This window comes from Copadichromis virginalis, linkage group LG7, assembly GCF_057382275.1.
Source record: "Copadichromis virginalis isolate Kocher_CV1m ecotype Utaka linkage group LG7, C_Virginalis_male_GT1.1, whole genome shotgun sequence".
In the NCBI taxonomy this organism is placed as follows: domain Eukaryota; kingdom Metazoa; phylum Chordata; class Actinopteri; order Cichliformes; family Cichlidae; genus Copadichromis; species Copadichromis virginalis.
In genome coordinates, this window is record NC_140624.1 from 67358639 (window position 1) to 67376049 (window position 17411).

General features: G+C 41.2%; 1 protein-coding gene across 3 annotated transcripts in view; it reads left to right on the top strand.

Annotated features, from left to right (window-relative positions):
• Window positions 1-11333, top strand: part of kiaa0513 (KIAA0513 ortholog) — a 28328-nt gene extending 16995 nt beyond the window's left edge. For 2 of the 3 annotated variants that reach the window (XM_085464891.1, XM_085464892.1), the window contains exons 4-13: window positions 228-301; window positions 1029-1099; window positions 1819-2026; window positions 2114-2154; window positions 2280-2352; window positions 3170-3247; window positions 3539-3568; window positions 6019-6099; window positions 7370-7464; window positions 7783-11333. In XM_085464891.1, the coding sequence (XP_085321017.1) occupies window positions 228-301; window positions 1029-1099; window positions 1819-2026; window positions 2114-2154; window positions 2280-2352; window positions 3170-3247; window positions 3539-3568; window positions 6019-6099; window positions 7370-7464; window positions 7783-7832 (801 nt within the window). In that variant the 3' untranslated portion in view covers window positions 7833-11333. The remainder of the gene's footprint in view (window positions 1-227; window positions 302-1028; window positions 1100-1818; window positions 2027-2113; window positions 2155-2279; window positions 2353-3169; window positions 3248-3538; window positions 3569-6018; window positions 6100-7369; window positions 7465-7782) is intronic. The other variant, XM_085464893.1, reaches the window with a different exon arrangement.
• The last annotated feature ends 6078 nt before the right edge of the window (window positions 11334-17411 follow it).

Here is a 17411-nt window from a genome sequence, read left to right on the forward strand (position 1 = left end):
AAGGCTCAGTCATTTCCTGCAAAGCCACACGCTGTGGTTTAATCAAGGAAGGAGGGAATCTGGTGAATACGGCATTAGCTGAAAAAGATGTGTTTTCGATTGTTTTCTTGTTTGTCGTGTGACGGGAAAACCATCACTCTGATGCATGTGAAGAAAGAAGCGCAGGTGTTATATTCTCCTGAAATGTTGTTTCCTTGCAGTGACATGTACTTGTACTGTGTTCACAGCGCTGCCACTCCAAATGTGTGAGCGAGGCCACCTTCTACAGACTCGTGCAGTCTTTTGCAGTTGTGCTATTTGAGTAAGTAAATACGGTCCAACTGTAACTTTTTTTACTGTGAACTTGAGCCATCATTTTGAATAAGTGGTCATGTGACATAAGTTTTTAGCAGAGCTGGAATCAAAGCTGCGTCTTGCAAATGCTGCTGAACCGAACGTGGCGCTCGCGTTAGCTTGAGGTTTTTATTCTTCTATGTGCATTCAAGGTAATTTGAAGATTATTCAGTTGTTAATAATCAGTCACAGATTACATGAAAGATCAGATAAATCTGTCAAGAACATTACATTCTGACATTAAAAGGAACTTTAAGTAAATACGGTAATATTAGAAAATTGAACTGTGCCACAAAACAAAAAGAAGTAAAACCTTTGCAGTAATGTGCAGAAAGAGCTGCTCCTCTTTTCTTTACTGTTAACTTCCAACGAGTCCGACCTTATTGGGATCATTAAAGTGTTGTTGAGCAATAATTCTCCAGGATCTCTGAAGATTTTCTGCATGAACATGACCTCAAACACACACCCAAGGCAGTAAATGCATCTTCATTTGTTTACCTCTCCAACAAGTTTCAGAAAATTCAGCATTGAGTGGTTTTTGCTTAAATTCCACAGAAACAGACAAAGGGTGCTAAAAATATACTTCTGCATACTTTACATAATATTTAGTTCATATATTTTCCACCAAAGTCATCATTTCATAGGATCACATCTGAAGAAATGCTGTGTTTTCTTGTTTTGTTTTTCTGTCGCAGGTGTTACCAGATGGACGACTACAGCCCGGCAAAAAACCTCATGACCATGTGCTTCACTTATTATTACGTTGGTAAGATCAGCTGAAGTTCTTGAAAACAGTCTGTACGCCACCTCAGAGCGACTGTAAGGTGTTGCTTTTTAAGAGAAACGCTGCTGAGCCTCTGCAGCCCAAATTAAAGGCTTTTCTTTTCCAACTTTTAGCTGCAAAAGTGCAAAAGACAGACATCTGTGTTTGTGTCTGTTTTATAAAAACAAGACACCTCAGTGCTGATTCAGGGAATGTTACCAGCAGGGTTTGGCTCTGTGGTTTCTCTTGCAGCAGCATCACAAATAAAGGTAGTGTTTGTGCTTATGCAAGCAGGAAGCACTGAGTGATTAGTACACCACTGTGACACAGTGCATTGCATCAGCGAGTCTGCAGGCACGTCTGCTAAGTTAAATATTTTTTTCTGTCTATAACAACTTGCACTGTGGCGCAAAGCGACACACAAAGGTCTGCTGCAGACTGCAGAGAGCCCTGATTACACAGAGTAACAGCATGTTTCCACTTTTGTGTTGTGAACACAATCTTACAGACTAATGACTGTTTTCGTTTCCAGCTCACTGAGTTGCTGCTGGGCTAAAGTGAAGCGTTCACTTCATTAAATCTCACACGGGCCTATTTTTTTTAAGTACTTCAGTGAACACCTGTGAAAATAACCCCCCACCTCAGACGGTGCAAAGCACGTAGCTGCTGGGAGATGCTGTTAGGCAACGTTAGCACTCAGCATTTTGAGCTTTTCTTCTCAGGAAAGTCTCAGCCATCTCCCTCGGAGCTGTTGGATCGCGGTGGTGCTCCAGCTGGTCTGGACTCTTATCTCAACAAGGCTAACACCTGGCTGTCAGGGAAGAAGGACGCTGCCGAGCGCCTCCTTAAACACACGTCCAAGACTGACGTCAAAGGCTTCTTTGGGGGCCTGGAGAGCAAGCTGAGAAGCTCAGTGGCTCCCAAGTCTGAGTGAGCATCTGCACCTCCTCCTTTGAGTCTGTTCATTAACACTTTCGCTTGTCACTGTATTCCTCACTCTTACAATCTGTTTTGCAGTGATGGGGAAAATCCGGGGGAGACGAAGCCTAAATCACCAGGTATCGTAGCTCAGAAATCATTTTTTATTTCACTTTGCTGCTCCAGTGCTCTTACTTTTTTAAAGAATGTTCTAGAAACAAACCTGAGTCCATCCCTGCCTGTTATATTTCATCCTCCTCTTCAGTGTCAGGCGCTCCAGAGGAAAAGAAAGGGGAAAAGGTGTACCTGTACACTCACCTGAAGCAGCAACCTATCTGGTAAGAATCACATCATGTGAGGAAGAAACTTTTCACGGGACTCAATTAAGAGAAAACTAGAATACACGGAGTTCTGTAGCAGCCAGGTGATGCTAATCAAATGCACCTGATGAACTGATCATCAGCACGTGTGAGCACCTCTATAAAAGCAGAGGTTTGGGTGGTTTGCTGGTCGGGAACGTCAGGAAATTCACCCCAAAGAATGACCGTGTGTCGCTCAGAGAAAATGCAAAAAGCCTAAAGCTCCATAGTTAGCATGTTTAATGTTTAAGTTCTTGACAGTACCGGCCGTCCTCTGGAGTCAGATGTGAGGCCGTCTGTGCTACAGCTAAAGCTCGACCCAAACTGGGTCATGAAACAGGACAATGATCCCACGCACAAAACCTAAGTGTATTATGGCATAAACTGTATGACATTAGGAGATGAAAAACAACCTTAATTCACAGTCATTGTTCAAAATGTCATAATGTGACCATATAACATAAATTGTTACAAATTAAAAAGTAACAATATTGAACTGAAAGTGATGAGAAACAAAAAGGTAACATTTCAAATCAGTGGCACGACGCAAAAAGGAGCTCTGTTCGGTTTACTGCTTAATTTCAAAAAGCAGCTTCTACACATTGTTGCCCCCCCACCCCAATTTCACTGAGTCATTACCGGCACGTTGGGAACTGCACATGTCAGAAATGGTTGGCATTGCAGTATGAATCATACCAGAGCCTCTTTGTGCCTGGAGAAGTGACGGTTATTTCTGGCTGTTTGGTGAAGCGGTGGAGGCGTGAAGCCTGAAACGTGTCCATGTTCTGTCTGTCAGGCACACGCTGAGATTTTGGAACGCCGCCTTTTTTGATGCTGTCCATTGTGAGAGGAAGAAAAGATCTCCGACCACGAGGTGAGTCTGTTTAATACTAAATGATGGAAATATGAATCTCTAGAGTTTAAAGGAGCACCTATTGCTTTGTCACTTCCTGTCTAAATGAAATATTTGCTACTGTTGCCTCTAGCCCCCTCTTCACCTGTTTTCTCCTTTTCTCTCCTCTCTTCTTTCTCCTCCTTTCCTTCCTCTGTTTTCTCCACCTGTCTGCTCTCCTCTCCTTCTCCTTCTCTAAAAGCTGCTATTGTTCTCTCCTTTTCTGCATGCTGACTTTAACCCTTTGTCTCCTTGTGCCTTGCTGCCGGGCAGGGGAACGCAGGATGAAGAGAAACATGTGAGGTCTGTCCCTCTGTTTGTCCAAAAAAACCAAAACAAGCAAAGATCAAAGTTTAGGTGGAGGAGAAGGCAAAGGGCAGATCTTCATGAGGACTAAACCTGAAGGGGACAGAGAGCTTTGAGAATGTCAATGTGAATGGCATAGGTCTTTACATAGGTCTCTGCTGCTGCCATACTGCACTTTGCATGGTACATACCACTTCCTGCTAATATACAAGACAGACGCCAAACTACACTCAGAGGGCCACTTTATTAGGGATACCTTGTTAGTAGCAGGTCGGGCCTCTGTTGAGCTGCCGTAATTCTTCATGGAAGAGATTTTGTGCATGTTGACACGTTAGCATCACAGAGTTGCTGCAGTGATGTGAATCTCCTGTCCCGAAGGCGCTCTGCTGGACTGAGGTCTGCCTGCTTTATAGCTTCCTTGCTAGCTAAAAGTCAAGTACTTTTCCCCTGTTGTTTGCTGTGCTTGGTATTAAAAGTTACCCCCCCCCCGTTTTTGTAGCTTAAAGTTTAGAGCAGAAAACACAGCAGTGCCCATTTTCTCTATATTAATGCTTCCTTCTGCTTGGGTGTTGTCTCTCTTTACGTTATTTGTGGTTGATTCACTGTCAGCGAAGCTAAGCTATCCCCTTAAGTTGAAATGGGGACCTTAAAATCCACGTTCTTCTGATTGGCCAAGGTCAGGAAGCCTGCTGAGGGGCAGCTTGCGAGAACCACCTCATCTGGTTAATAATGCAAAGGAACTGTGAACTCACTGAGTAGCTTCATTTCTCATAGGAAGCGGTGACTCCACAAATCCATGCATGACTTGGATGGATGAGTATGAACGCTGACAGCTCAAACATCCACAGCAACAAAAATGACTTCTGTGTCACGAGTGTTACAACCATTAACAGTCTTTACCCCCAGCCGTAAAAGGCTGCTGGAGTATTGTTGTCACACCACCGGGCGGTGGGCGGTGTGGACACCCGGCATTGTGAACGTTACAGCTTTTTAAAATGCGTCACTGATTTGTGCCAGACCGATTACTATGGTGACACTCTGACTCCATAGTCACCAAAACAGACGACCTCCAATTTCACTGCACGACAGCCGTGCTCGCCAGATGTTCTGATGGGTGAATAAAGATGGAAATCTGTAGGAATCTGTGCTAAAAACCCCAAAAATGTCCGATGGATGTCAGAACTTGAGTCTCGAGGTCTGGCAGTCGCCCCGGGTCTGATTTGTCACATGTGCTCCGGTGAACTGTGAGAGGAGATCCTCTGTTAGTGATGACCAGAGAGTAATGTGAGGCTGTGCTATGTGGACATCTGCATAATCAGAGCACGGTGAGATGTGAAGATCATTTTTTTCTTCTTTCTTTCTTCCACGTCTGTTGGCATGTCGGGGCTGTCGGGCGCAGCTCTGTCACGCTGCAGTTGAAGTGATTTTTGTGCCTACCTCTGACAAGCATCACACCCACAGTTAATATCCGGAATGTGCAAAGAGGGCTTGTATAATGTCTGGGATGGTATTTATAGATGGCAGCAGATCCACTGCAGTCTGGAGATGCTCTCTGCCTCTTCACAGCTCACTGCATGTTCAAACCATTAATCTGCTTGCATTTTTTTTCCTCTGACTCCATCTGCATGTTCCCCTCTCCTGCCTTTTTTAAAAATCAGTGTGTGTGCTTGCTTTTGTACTTACACTGCAGACTGGTTACATCTAAATATAGACGTGCAAAAATAAGAATTTAAAAATGTAAAAAATGTAACATGTTTGATCTTCTTTCATTTCTGCCTTGACAAATATATGATGTTAGCAATGGATATAATAATAAGTGCATAAAAAGTATTCACACATAGCCGTCTGTGTGTGACAGAAGTCATGAATTCATTTTCAACTTATAGGTTTGATTTTGTTTTTCCAGGACAGACTCAGATAAGATTTCATTATTCGGGGAGTTTGTGGCGTGTTGCTTCAAAGACAGATGACGGCATGTTTTCTTCTTTTTCAAGCGTTATAAAAGATTTAATTCAAATTCAGGACAAATGAGTCAAAACTGTCAAATGTAAATTAGACCTCAGACAATAATAATCTGGAAACATTTCCAGATTCATAAATATTTGTTTTGCAGCACTAAAGTCCAAATCAGTGCTTTTCATGTGTTGACAATGATGATTCTTTGTGAATGAATCATTTGTTGTTGTCTTTTCGCTGATGGCTGGTTAATGTGCTCTTTCGTGTCTTATGTGTAATGAAATGAAAGTGACAGTCACAGGGTTGGATGTCATGCTTGTTTGGTTTTTCTTGGCTTTTCACAATGTAGTTTAAAAAAAATCACAATGTTCTGTGTAAAGAAACCTTGCTGGATGCGATATTTGTGTGACACCCACCCCTGACCTGTTCCTGTGGACGAGCTGAAGGTCGAGTGGAACTGAAGTCTGACTGCGACTGTGTTTTTGCTGCAGGGAGAAGTGGTGTCACATGACTGATGAGGAGAAGAAGGACAGCTACAAAATCGATGAGAACATCGCCTTTGGCCAGCTGGGGTAACCAAAACACCTCCGTGATTTCCACGTAGTAATAGAAAGAAATCCTAACAAGGAGCGCGAACGCCCGCCAGGGCAGCTCGCTCTCTGGGCAATATTTACTTTGAAGGGAATAGTATTTTATTTTCTGTATATTCATTTTTTTTAAACATACTTTAAGAAGTTTGCAGTGCAGTAAAATCAGATGGTGCAGACCAAATGACAAACCAAAACATGAGCTCCTAGGTGGAGGTAATAAAATGGTAACAAAACACAGGTGATGAGATAATAAGTGGTAATTAATAAAATAATCTGAACATCTTTTTAGTGTCTCAAACAACAAATACTTTATTACAAAGATGGTTTCAGTCACCTTTCTGTTGCTCGTGTGGGCGCACAGTAGCACCTCACGTGTAGATACATGACTAATGCTGAACCAGCACACAAGTGGTCATGACTTCTGAACCTCTACAATAAGCTTAAATCACACTTTTGTAGTGTATGTAAAAAAAATTACATTAAATGTAGCTATGCCGCCTTTTTTTGCCTTTTTTTTGTAACGTTCTCCTGGCATTGGTCAAACTGTGACTCATCCGTCAGACTGAGAAGTGTTTTCCACGTTTACAACACTCATGTGAGGCTCACTGCTCAGCCATGAAGCTCCCGTCACACATTTTAAGCGCTGATGTTAATGCAGATTATGTTCTTCGGCACTCAGATCCCCCCCTCAGTAACTTTACATGACGTGACGACTGGTGGCCGAGCGGCTGTGGTTCCTAAATGCTTCCGCTTTGCAGTAACATCATTTACAGCTGATCGTGAAACGTGTGCATGGCAGAAATTTCACAAACTGACTTGTTGCATCAGTGGTAACAGTGGTGTTACAGAGCCACGCACGTGTTGCAATGTCTGTTAATGCAGACAGTATTGCAGATTAAATGCAATACTGATTAAATACAGATTAAAAGGTGGGCCCATTACTTTAGTCCTGCATAAGTCCACAGTCATGAAAATGATTAATAAAAGGTGAGAGGTGGCTACAAAACCTCTGCAGCTGGGCGTATTGGTGTGTCCCAATAGCAGATTTTTGTTTCGCCATTATCATGTATACCATAATATTACATGTGTAATCTATAATATCTGTAATGCTGTTACTGAGTCGTATAGTTACTGTAAAACACGGTTATTGTGACAACCCTGAGGATGTGCCAACGACTGCACAATATTTGTTGTGTGTTTGTGATATTTTCCTCTTGTACTGAGACGATGTTGGTGTTGTGTGTATTTTCAGGACATTCACTCACAACATGCTGGCGTTTGGTCTGAGTAGGAAGCTCTGCAATGACTTCCTGAAGAAGCAGGCAGTTATTGGGAACCTGAATGAAGGTAAAGCACGAAGTAGCCTTGGATTGGTCCAGTTTTCTTGTATTCATGGATCAATGTTTTCATATATAGGGATAATAAAAGGCAGTTATTTAAAAGTTGAAATTATCATTTAAAAATTCAAGATAAGGATTTTTTTTCTGTTGTCTTCTGGTAGAAACTTGTGATTCAGTAATCAGAAAATACCCAAATGCCATCTCATATTTTTGTTTTCATTGTATGCACAGCTGGTCTGTCGGTGATCATAAACTGTGTGTAAATAATTAAAAAGTGGCTCCTTTACGTGTGGAAGAACAACGCATGTATTTTGTCCCTCTGCAGAACAGTACAAGCTGCTGACTGAGCACATAGAGCGAATGGCAGCAGAGTGAGTTTGAGAGTGACTGGCTGCATCTCAAAGCCTCCACGTGACAATCTGACAGCACACAGCAACACATCAGCCGTTTCCTTCCAGCTCCACGTCGCTCTATCCGACTCTCTGGCTCTTTTTTCTTTTTTTAAATTTCCTGCTGCTTTTGTGTGGTGCGCTGCTGAAAAACAACACGACCTGCTGTACTGAGCTGTGCCATACCTGTAGCAAAACCCTTCCATCTGCACCGTGTGCTGGATCAGCAATAATAAGGCCATCGTTACTTTAATATTTATAATAGTCGTGTGTCTGTGACCTGGTAGATCTGTCCGTGACGTTAACTAAAGGAATAAACCATCCAGTATAAGCCTCGAACAGCCTCAGATACACTGGATTTATGTATTACACCAGTGACGTGTATGTTACGTATCCTATATGCTGTTTATTCTGTGTTTCTCAGTGACCATATTTATTATAGGAAGAAGTCAAGCAACCTGTCTATCAGCATTAATGGCAATAAGAATTCATTGTGCTTTAATCTGCTGTTCAGGTGGCTTTAGGTCAGTTTTTATTCCTCGAAACTTTATTGTGCATTTTTTTTCTGTAAATACACAAAAACTGTTTCATAAAATTTACATTTAAGCAAAACTTTATTGCAATATTTTCCCATGCATTCTCTTTAGGGCAGTGCGCACAAAGATGCTACACGCAACAATTAACACTGCAAACCAATAACTCGGTTTTAGTAAACGGGGTCGCTTCACTTAGCATTTGGCCAAAAAGCTAACTTTTGGATCTGCTAGCACATCTTTTGTTCTTCTCATTGTAACACAAAAGAGCTAAAGAGCTAACCTGGCTTAGATTATAGGTGACATCATCAATCAACAACTATATTTTTCTTTAAAACGACAATGTTTTCAATTTTTGCAATGAAATAAGCATAAATGATATAACTTCCTAAAGAAGCTGCACAGGCATCCGCTTCCTTTATGTCACGCTAGCTCGAGCAGCAGTTACAGACGGTGGTAACAACCACAGTTACAACCTTACTCAATGAATCCATTCTCAAAGCTGTAAATTAAATATGAAGTCGCAACAACAGCAATGATTGGGTTATGATTGGGTTAACTTAGCTACAGAAACGAGAAACAGAAGCCTGCTGTTGACCAAACATGGCAAACCGCCTTCCAGCTCCTCTCCTCAGCTCACTGAAGATCATATCAAGTTATTTATCGATGCGAAAAGGTCGATATAACAATGATTTGTGGCTTTATGCTAAGCTAACCATCTTTTGCCTCTAATTTATGTGAAATGATTATTTAATCCTTTTGTTTTTCACTTCAAGATTCACACATTTGCAATTCAGAGATGCTGATTTTGTTTATCTATTTATTTTGTTTTACTGTTATTATTACTGTAACTGTGGGACTCCTTATCTTTCCAAAGTGCCTTCTGTCCATATCAGCATCCTTTTCCTTATCCTGTTATTCTACCCTCACTCAGCTGACCAAACATTCGTACCCGCTCCTCTGCTGTGGCTGTTTGTGTCTTCAGTGATGGACATGTGTTGTGGTCTGTTTCCATGTGGCTGTAATGTAACATTAATATCATTTAAGCATGTTGCCTGTTTCTGGTGCATGTGCGTCCATATGACATTTGTATTACTTTAGTCTGCCACTGTGGGGCAGCATTGTCTGCACTTCTCAGTGGAAGAATTTAAACAGGAATATATGAAGGTTTTAAAGTCAGGCTGACACATTCATGCGGGATGAATTCCATTTTTGTCCAATAGTGAAGTTATTATGTATATATTGCATATTTCTCTGTATACTGTTGTTGTTTAATTGTAAAGGTATAAATCATAGATGTAATTGTGAACCTTGACCTTAGTCTGATTGTAATGTGACCCTGAAGTGCCCCCCTGGACATCCCAGCTGTGTTCATGTGTGCAGATACTGATGTTGTTGTTAAATGTGAATCATTCGTTCATAGCAATCTTGATCAACGTGCATAACTGACGTCTTTGCAAATCCTCCAAACCCATTTTTCCCCACGTTCTTAGACTGTGTGCACACTGACTTAACCATTGTGCTTGTCCCCATGTTCCAGCTTTAAATGCTCTGATTTTTAATATTACCCTTTGGTTGTGCTTCTTAGCCAAGCATGAGCAATTTGCACTACACTTATTCTAACATATCCCTCTAGAGACAAATTCAGGTGTAAGTGAAGGTACAGAGCCCCAAACTGTTCAGTGGTAAGTGAATTTAAAACAACTTATAAAGTGAATAAACTGTGTAAGTGATATAAATGAACCAATAAATGTTTATGTAATTTAAAAAAATGAAGGTGACTTTATTTCATAATATTATTTTTTGGCTATGTTGTCAGATTTGTGTTTAAACACCATAAAAATATAATTAGAAATTAAAGAGTGGAATTGTAAACTGATATGAAATGTATTATATTGAAATTAGAACGGTTACTATGGAAACTTTCTGCCAACGGAAAAAATGTAAGTTGAAAAAAATTTGCCAGAAAATTTGTCAAAACTTTCAGTCGTTTTCTTAAAATTTCAGTTTATGTGAAAATTTTTGATTATTCTGAAATACTGAGAATTTCAAAATGCCCAACTTGAATTTTTGACATTATTTGAAATTCTATCACATGTAACTTGTGTGAAGTCACAATTTTGAGACAGTAGCCCAAATTCTTTTAATTGACAGCAAATTTCTCTAGTGAGTTTAAAGCTTCTATATATCACGCCAAATAAATAAAACACAAATGAAATTTTTAATTATAAAAATAATATCTCGCTTGAAATAAAACCAACCAGCGAAATAATTAAAAAAAAAAAAAAACTAAGTTACTGAGTCAGAACAGTTTAATTGGTTTAATGTACATAAAAAGTTACACAAGTAATTTTTAAAAATTTCTACATGTTCCAAATAGCGTCCATCATCAGGAAAAAGCAAAGCAATCTTCCCGCTTTTATTCCCGCAACTCAAACTTTTACTGTACCGATTCAGCTGTTACACAATCAGACGCTTCCGCTTTTAGTTTGTTTGTGTGATTGCAACGCAGTAAATCAGTGAGCCTGGGTCATTTTAGCTGGAATCAGTGTCTCAGTTGAAAGTTATTCCACGTAATGTTCATCAAAGCTACATTTGTTAATATGTTACAAGGTTTCTGAGGAGTGCTTTTCCACTGAACAACCTCCAAAGTCACAGACGACCTTCATCTGTCAGAGGCACAGCTGACCATCATTAACCCAAACATCTTTGCTTTCATCCTCACTGTAAATACCCTCCACCCCCACCCGCGCAGTAATGGATGCTTGTAGTTCAACACCCATTTTAGCTGCCAGGCTCATCTGTACTCTCAGCTCCCTCTGAATAAACCTATATTTGCTCTGCATGGCTGGTGCCCTCGTCCTCTCTACATCCTGCGTGTCTGCTGTGAAATGTTGAAGATGAACTTTGTGTAGTGTAAACCGTGTGAAATCATTAAAGTATTCTTACATTGTTGTGGCGTGAATGTGGAAAACATCCATGTGTCGGTGGAGTTGGGGATCAGTTTTTGGTGCTCTTTGATTCACCTGCAGCCTTTAGCTGCCAAACTTTCACCTTTCACTTCTATTTAGAGCGTTTTAAAGGTGATTGACAAGACTTGGAAATGGGAATGAATAGCAGATGATGCATGAAATGAGAAGAAATCAAGAAGAGCTATAGAGCTGACAAAAAACATCTAAACAATATAGAAGCTCAAATTAGAAGAAGAAGGGTTCATACCCATTTCAGGCTGTAAAGTAGTATTTGGTTGCACTTAACAACAAATGTTGTTTTGCATTTTGCACTAGCCATCCCCCAAATCAGTGAAGCACTGTACACAAATACTTTGTCTTTCTTTTTCTTTTGAATACAGAATATTACGCTAAAGGTTTAGAGAACTCATTTTAGACCATTCATATGTAAGGTTCAAACTTTACCTGCTGTTAAGAGAGAGAGAGACCCCTAGTGGCAGAAATTGTAAACTGCGTAATCAAAAACCAGAGTTTGTGCTGTTAGCTTCTTCCTGTATGTGTAACCACTGTATAGAGTTGAGGTCAGTGATGAGGCTAAAGTCAGTGCAGTGTTGGTATACTGGATCCATAAAGTGATATTTTTGTATACTAATTTTACAGAAAGTGTTGTTGTTTTCTTCCAAAAAAGAAAAAACCTTTTTCTTTTGGAAAAGTTGACATGACAGTAAAGGTACGCAGACCGGTGCCTGTTTCTTTGAGCTTTTATACATCTGTGTCAATGAGAGCCGGGTGTTGATCGCGACCCTCTGCAACAGTACAATGTGCCTGAGTGTTCCAGTGTTTGAGCTTCGCTCCGAGCTGCCCGCACTCGGCCATTTTCAGCTCTTCGTATAAATAAACAACAGTCATGCTGACTGCGCTCTGATTGGATACCATGTAATGAGCTGTGAAAGGCCAGTCAGCAGCATCACACCCTGAGCACTCTGTGCTGTCTAATTAATACCAGGCCTAGTCACATGTGACACGGCCATGCCACATACTGAGTGAAAGGCTTTACATTTAGCTCAGGTCAGAATACCAGGCGAGCCATCGCCCCAGGTTCAGTCTGCAGCAGCAAAACGAGCCCAAACGTGCGCTGGTGAAGACATTTCTTCAGTTGCGAGAAGAACGAGGAGTGGATTGAATCTCTGACTCAATCTGGAATTAAATGACGAGACAGAAAACAGAGACAGCCTTACGGAAGAATTGCGGTTCTACGAGCCAAAGGCCTCGGGGCCTCAATATGGCTATTCAGAGCTTGTGTAAGCACTTCTTGTTGGCAAGTCAGTCAACTGCAAAATTGCCTCAAAGATAAATAAAACAGCATGGTAGAAAAGTGGTTAGTGCTGTTGCCTCACAACAAAAAGGTCTTGGGTTAGAATCTACCATCTGGCCGAGGCCTTCCTGTGTTGTCCATGTGTCTGTGGGGGTTCTCTCCAGTTTCCTCCCACAGTCCGTGCAGTTAGTGGGGCGAGGTTAATTGACTATTCAAAACTGCCCACGAGTGTGAATGGCTGTCTGTCTGTCCCTCTGTGTTAGCCTTACCGCAGGGTGTACCCGTCGCCCCATGGCAGCTGGGACAGACTCTCCAAGAACTGCCTGTGACCCTGAATTGGAAAAGAAAAAGAAAATGCATCGTTATATAAAACAACTACAAGAGCGACGAAATCACTACAAAGAGACACTAAACACCTCCAGTTCAACAACAAATAAATCACCACAAATGGGAAAAAACGGTGTGCCGGCGTGATTCTTTTTCCCATGAAAAATCTGACGCATGAAATCCGACTCACGCACTTCTGCTGTGAGCAATAAATTACACAAAACATGTTGGATGTGTCAAGAAATGATACAAATTAAAACTTCTATAAACTGCAAACTGAGGTTAAATAAATATTCCAGTTTCAAAGAAATTACATCTTCTGGCAATTATTTCATGGCTCAGGTTTTACAGGGTAAAAGAACAACTACAAAGATATGCAACAAGTAGGAAGAAACACAAAGTCTGTAAAGACAGTGAAACAAGCAATCGTTCACAAAGAAACGTAAACGTTTACAAAGAGACGCACTGTAACTGTGAAGGCACAACTGCAACGAGATGAAACACAAAAGACTTAGAGGTGCTACATGACTTCTGTGGAACTTTTCACGGTCACAGTCGCTCCATGCCCACTGAGTCTACTGTAAACTGCACCCAGGAGAGCTGGTTCTGTTTTAAAGGTCACACGAATACTGATTAGAGCCTTTTGTTTGTTTATGTGCCGCACATTGTTTATTTGCAGCAGTGATAAATAAAACTATTCCCGGTTTATTGAGTGCATCCTCCCTGCATAGCTTTGAATGTTGATCCGCGTATTGAATTCACACAGGCTGTAGATGTAAAATGGAAATATGTCGTCAGGTTTCCTGCATGTGCATCTCTGTCCATCTGCAAACTGTTACTGCTTAAAAGGGTCACGGTGTTCCTAATGAAGTGCTCAGTGAGTGTATTTAGCTTTGTTTTAAAGTCGCTTTGTGTAATCCTTTGTTTTCCTCTCCGTCTCTTGTTTATCTTGCTCGACAATGGAGACAAAAATGTGTTTCTATTATAAATCACCTCTAATCCAATAAATCAATAACCAATAATCATTCCTACGTTTCGCTCAGTGGTCCAACATCAGGATACTTTCCAGAACTTTTTTTTTTCTTATTTGTAACATCTGTTAATGAATTTTGACACTGAAAGCAGTGCACTTACAAACACAACCGTGATGCATTCACAGACACTCTGGAAATACCACGTTTTGCAAACATGCTGGATTTGTACAAGACCAGCTGTGCAGTATAAATCTTAACTGGTTTGTTTTGGTTGAACTGCTCAAATGAAGTGTGTGTATGTTTGAATATGGAAGGATACAAACTCCATTGCAACACAAGTCCTACTTTGCATGTGTGTGTGTGTGTGTGCAGAGGGGGTGGTGGCCCCATGAGCCCTGTGATGCAGCTCCACTTCCTCCTGGATTAAGTGTTAAAGTCAGGGTGGTCCCAGTCTGGGGGTGGTAATCCTGCTGCTGTGTACAAGTCTTCCTGCCAGTGTTCGTATACACTCTCTTTTACACACACACACACACACACACACACACACACACACACACACACTACTCAGGGGACTGCGAGTATTTATTTACAGTTGGTGCAAGCAAAGCTGCAGAGAAGCTGAAAAGTTTTTATGTCTCGTTCATACAGCCGAGAGTGACGCCATGATTTGCAGTATGGGGAATGTTTTGTCTTCGGTATTTCAGCTTTTAGGGATCTGACAGCAACACACTGATGTTAAACATAAAATAAATATTTGTTTCTGTGTGTTACACGAATACTAAATAAATATGCAGAGATAATCTCATTGTTTGGGTTGAACATCCAGCAGGCAGAGGGGAAAAAGGCAGCTATAGTCTGAACAGCAAAGAAGGGCAAATAAAATGAACGCATTCAGGGTCCGAAAGCTCTGCTGACCTGAAAAACTTTATGATAAAATCAGAGCAGGACTCACAGCAGGACATCAAAGAGTCACAGCTTGTAGTTTATTGACTCTGGATGTAAATGTTCTTCATTTTTAAACTGTTACTTGATGTCATTTAAAACGTTGTCTCTTGGTTGTCATGTCTGACATGTTCTATATCTGGACCAATGACTGTTTCCTTTCACAGCTTCTACAATAATCGCTCTGGACAACATGTTCATGCTGTAGACACCATATGTAAATCCTATTATGGCTTACATTAGTTACTAATTTGTGCTGACATGAAAAAATGTGACAGCATGTGACCATGAAGGTGCTTTTTCCTGACTGATTCCTGTGTTGCTATGAGACTGGGCTGTAACGTGTTGTTGTTGTGAGTGCTGCTGACCGCAATGATAATATCTTTAAATTTGAATGTTTTGTTTGCAGGTTGAAAGTATGTGTGTGCTATTAATATTTTATGAAACTGAGCATTTTGAAATATTAATGAAAAGGATGAACGATGTTAGAAGTAAAAAAAAAAACTACTGACTGACTCCAAAAATTCATATAAAAATTCATCCATGCATCCACTCTGTGCTGCAGATCCGGGAGCTGGAGTGTAGGCAGAGGTGCTCAGGCCTCCTTCTTCCCGCCCGGCTCCTCCAGCTCTTCTGTTGGAACACCGAGGCGCTGCAAGACCAGCCGAGTGACAAAATCTCTCCAGCATGCCTGGGTCTGCCCCAGGGTATCCTCGCAGTCACACGCCCAAACCACCTCAACTGACTCCTTTGGATCCAGAGTAGTGTCTATATTCTGAGCCACCAAACTAATGACCAAGGTTACCCTGTTTCTACAGAAGAGCCCAGACATCATTTGGTGGAAGCTTTCAGTGACTGCTCACAGCTCGTGACCACAGGTCGGGGTAGGACCGATCAATAGATCAAGAACTTTGTTTTCTCACAGATTGCTGCACCTCACCAATCCATCTGTTATTCTCCTGCTCCCTCATTCCCTTGTGAACAGGAGAAACTTAGTGCAACATCAACAACTGATTTACTGCTGGAAATGTGACCAAAGTTCTCACTCTGGTTGTACGGAGTAGGCCCTAACAAGAGGCCAGATACCCCAAACTCTGAAAGGACCTCCCAGAGGGAAACCTGAGGGACGAATGTCCTCTCCGAGTCCACAGGCTACATGGAGGCTCTGGCAGATAAGCATACAATTAAAATTTTCTATTTGTTTTGGTTACAACTTCACCAAAAATGGTGCTGCTGTGTTTTTCCCTTTTCTGGAACAGTGTGATTTTAATATTTTAGTCATAAATTTACATCACAGCCATTTTCATTGCATTTATTACTAAGTGCTTTTGAATTGCTCGAGGTAATTAGACCCACTGAGACTAAGTCATTTAAGTTAATTACTCCACCATGCAGAGCCGCCCCAACCTCCTCAAATACATGTAGATGTATAACTTCCATGCAGACTGGTGACAGTTTAAGGAGAATGGCAACAGAAAGTGTTTTAGGGAGGCAGTGGTTCCAAAAGGTTCGGTAGGCAAGGGCAGAAAAAATAGAAAACACAAACTATAGAGTCTCTCTCTGTGTGTCAACACAAACTGAAGATTTATTGCAGAGCTGTTGTTGCACTGAACAATTTTCTCCATATGAGGGTACATGTGTGTTTGTGTCCGTGCTGTAAACAGCATCAGTCCTGTTCTGGAGGACGTAATGATGTATCGAGCCCTGTGCCAGGAAACCTAACTTGATTAGCAGCTAATGTGGCCAGAACTGAGCCCATCAATCTTCATCACGGCCCCGCCCTCCCCACGGTGCTGAGTGTGTATTTGGACAAGTGTAGCCGGTTTATGTAGAGAGTGAAAAAATATAATAAACACTTGGATTAAAAGGCCTTTTGAACTGGCGAGCCCCAAACCGTGTGATTTAGCACCGAGCTGGGACTTGATTGCACATGAAACAGAGATGATGACACTTCCCAGAGTTTCAGCCGTATTTCTCTTGGTGCGACTACAGAGGCTTGTCAGCTCGGTCTAAAAATGAAGCATCGTGACAATATTTAAAATTAGCTTAAAATGCTCCGAGTTAATCCACATTTATCCCCCAAAGTAGCACAGAGACTCCGGCACACTGACTGTTAAAATCACTGCAAGGTGACAGAAACATGGTAACAAGGATTTTAAATGATTACTAAAAATCATAACGTGGAATGTAAACAGCAGTGCTCGGCTTGGTTTAAGCTGCTTTCACACGTGCGCTCCAGCCGGGATGATGGCAGAAGCAAGACTTTCAGAAAATGTTTTAAACCCTTGTTTTTTAAGGAAATATATTTTAAACAGTTTTATGTTGCAGTGCCCAATCGAAGTTACTTCAGACAAGACTAAAAATATCCACACCAGCATATATCACATCCCCTTCACTGCATTAGGTGTTGTATCATGGACTGTGGTTCCCTCTTTGGGTTTTAAACTTCTTATTCTTGATGTTGTTCTCTATTATTATTGAAATGTACTTGACTGGTGTACATTCAGTTTATAAGAAGCACAT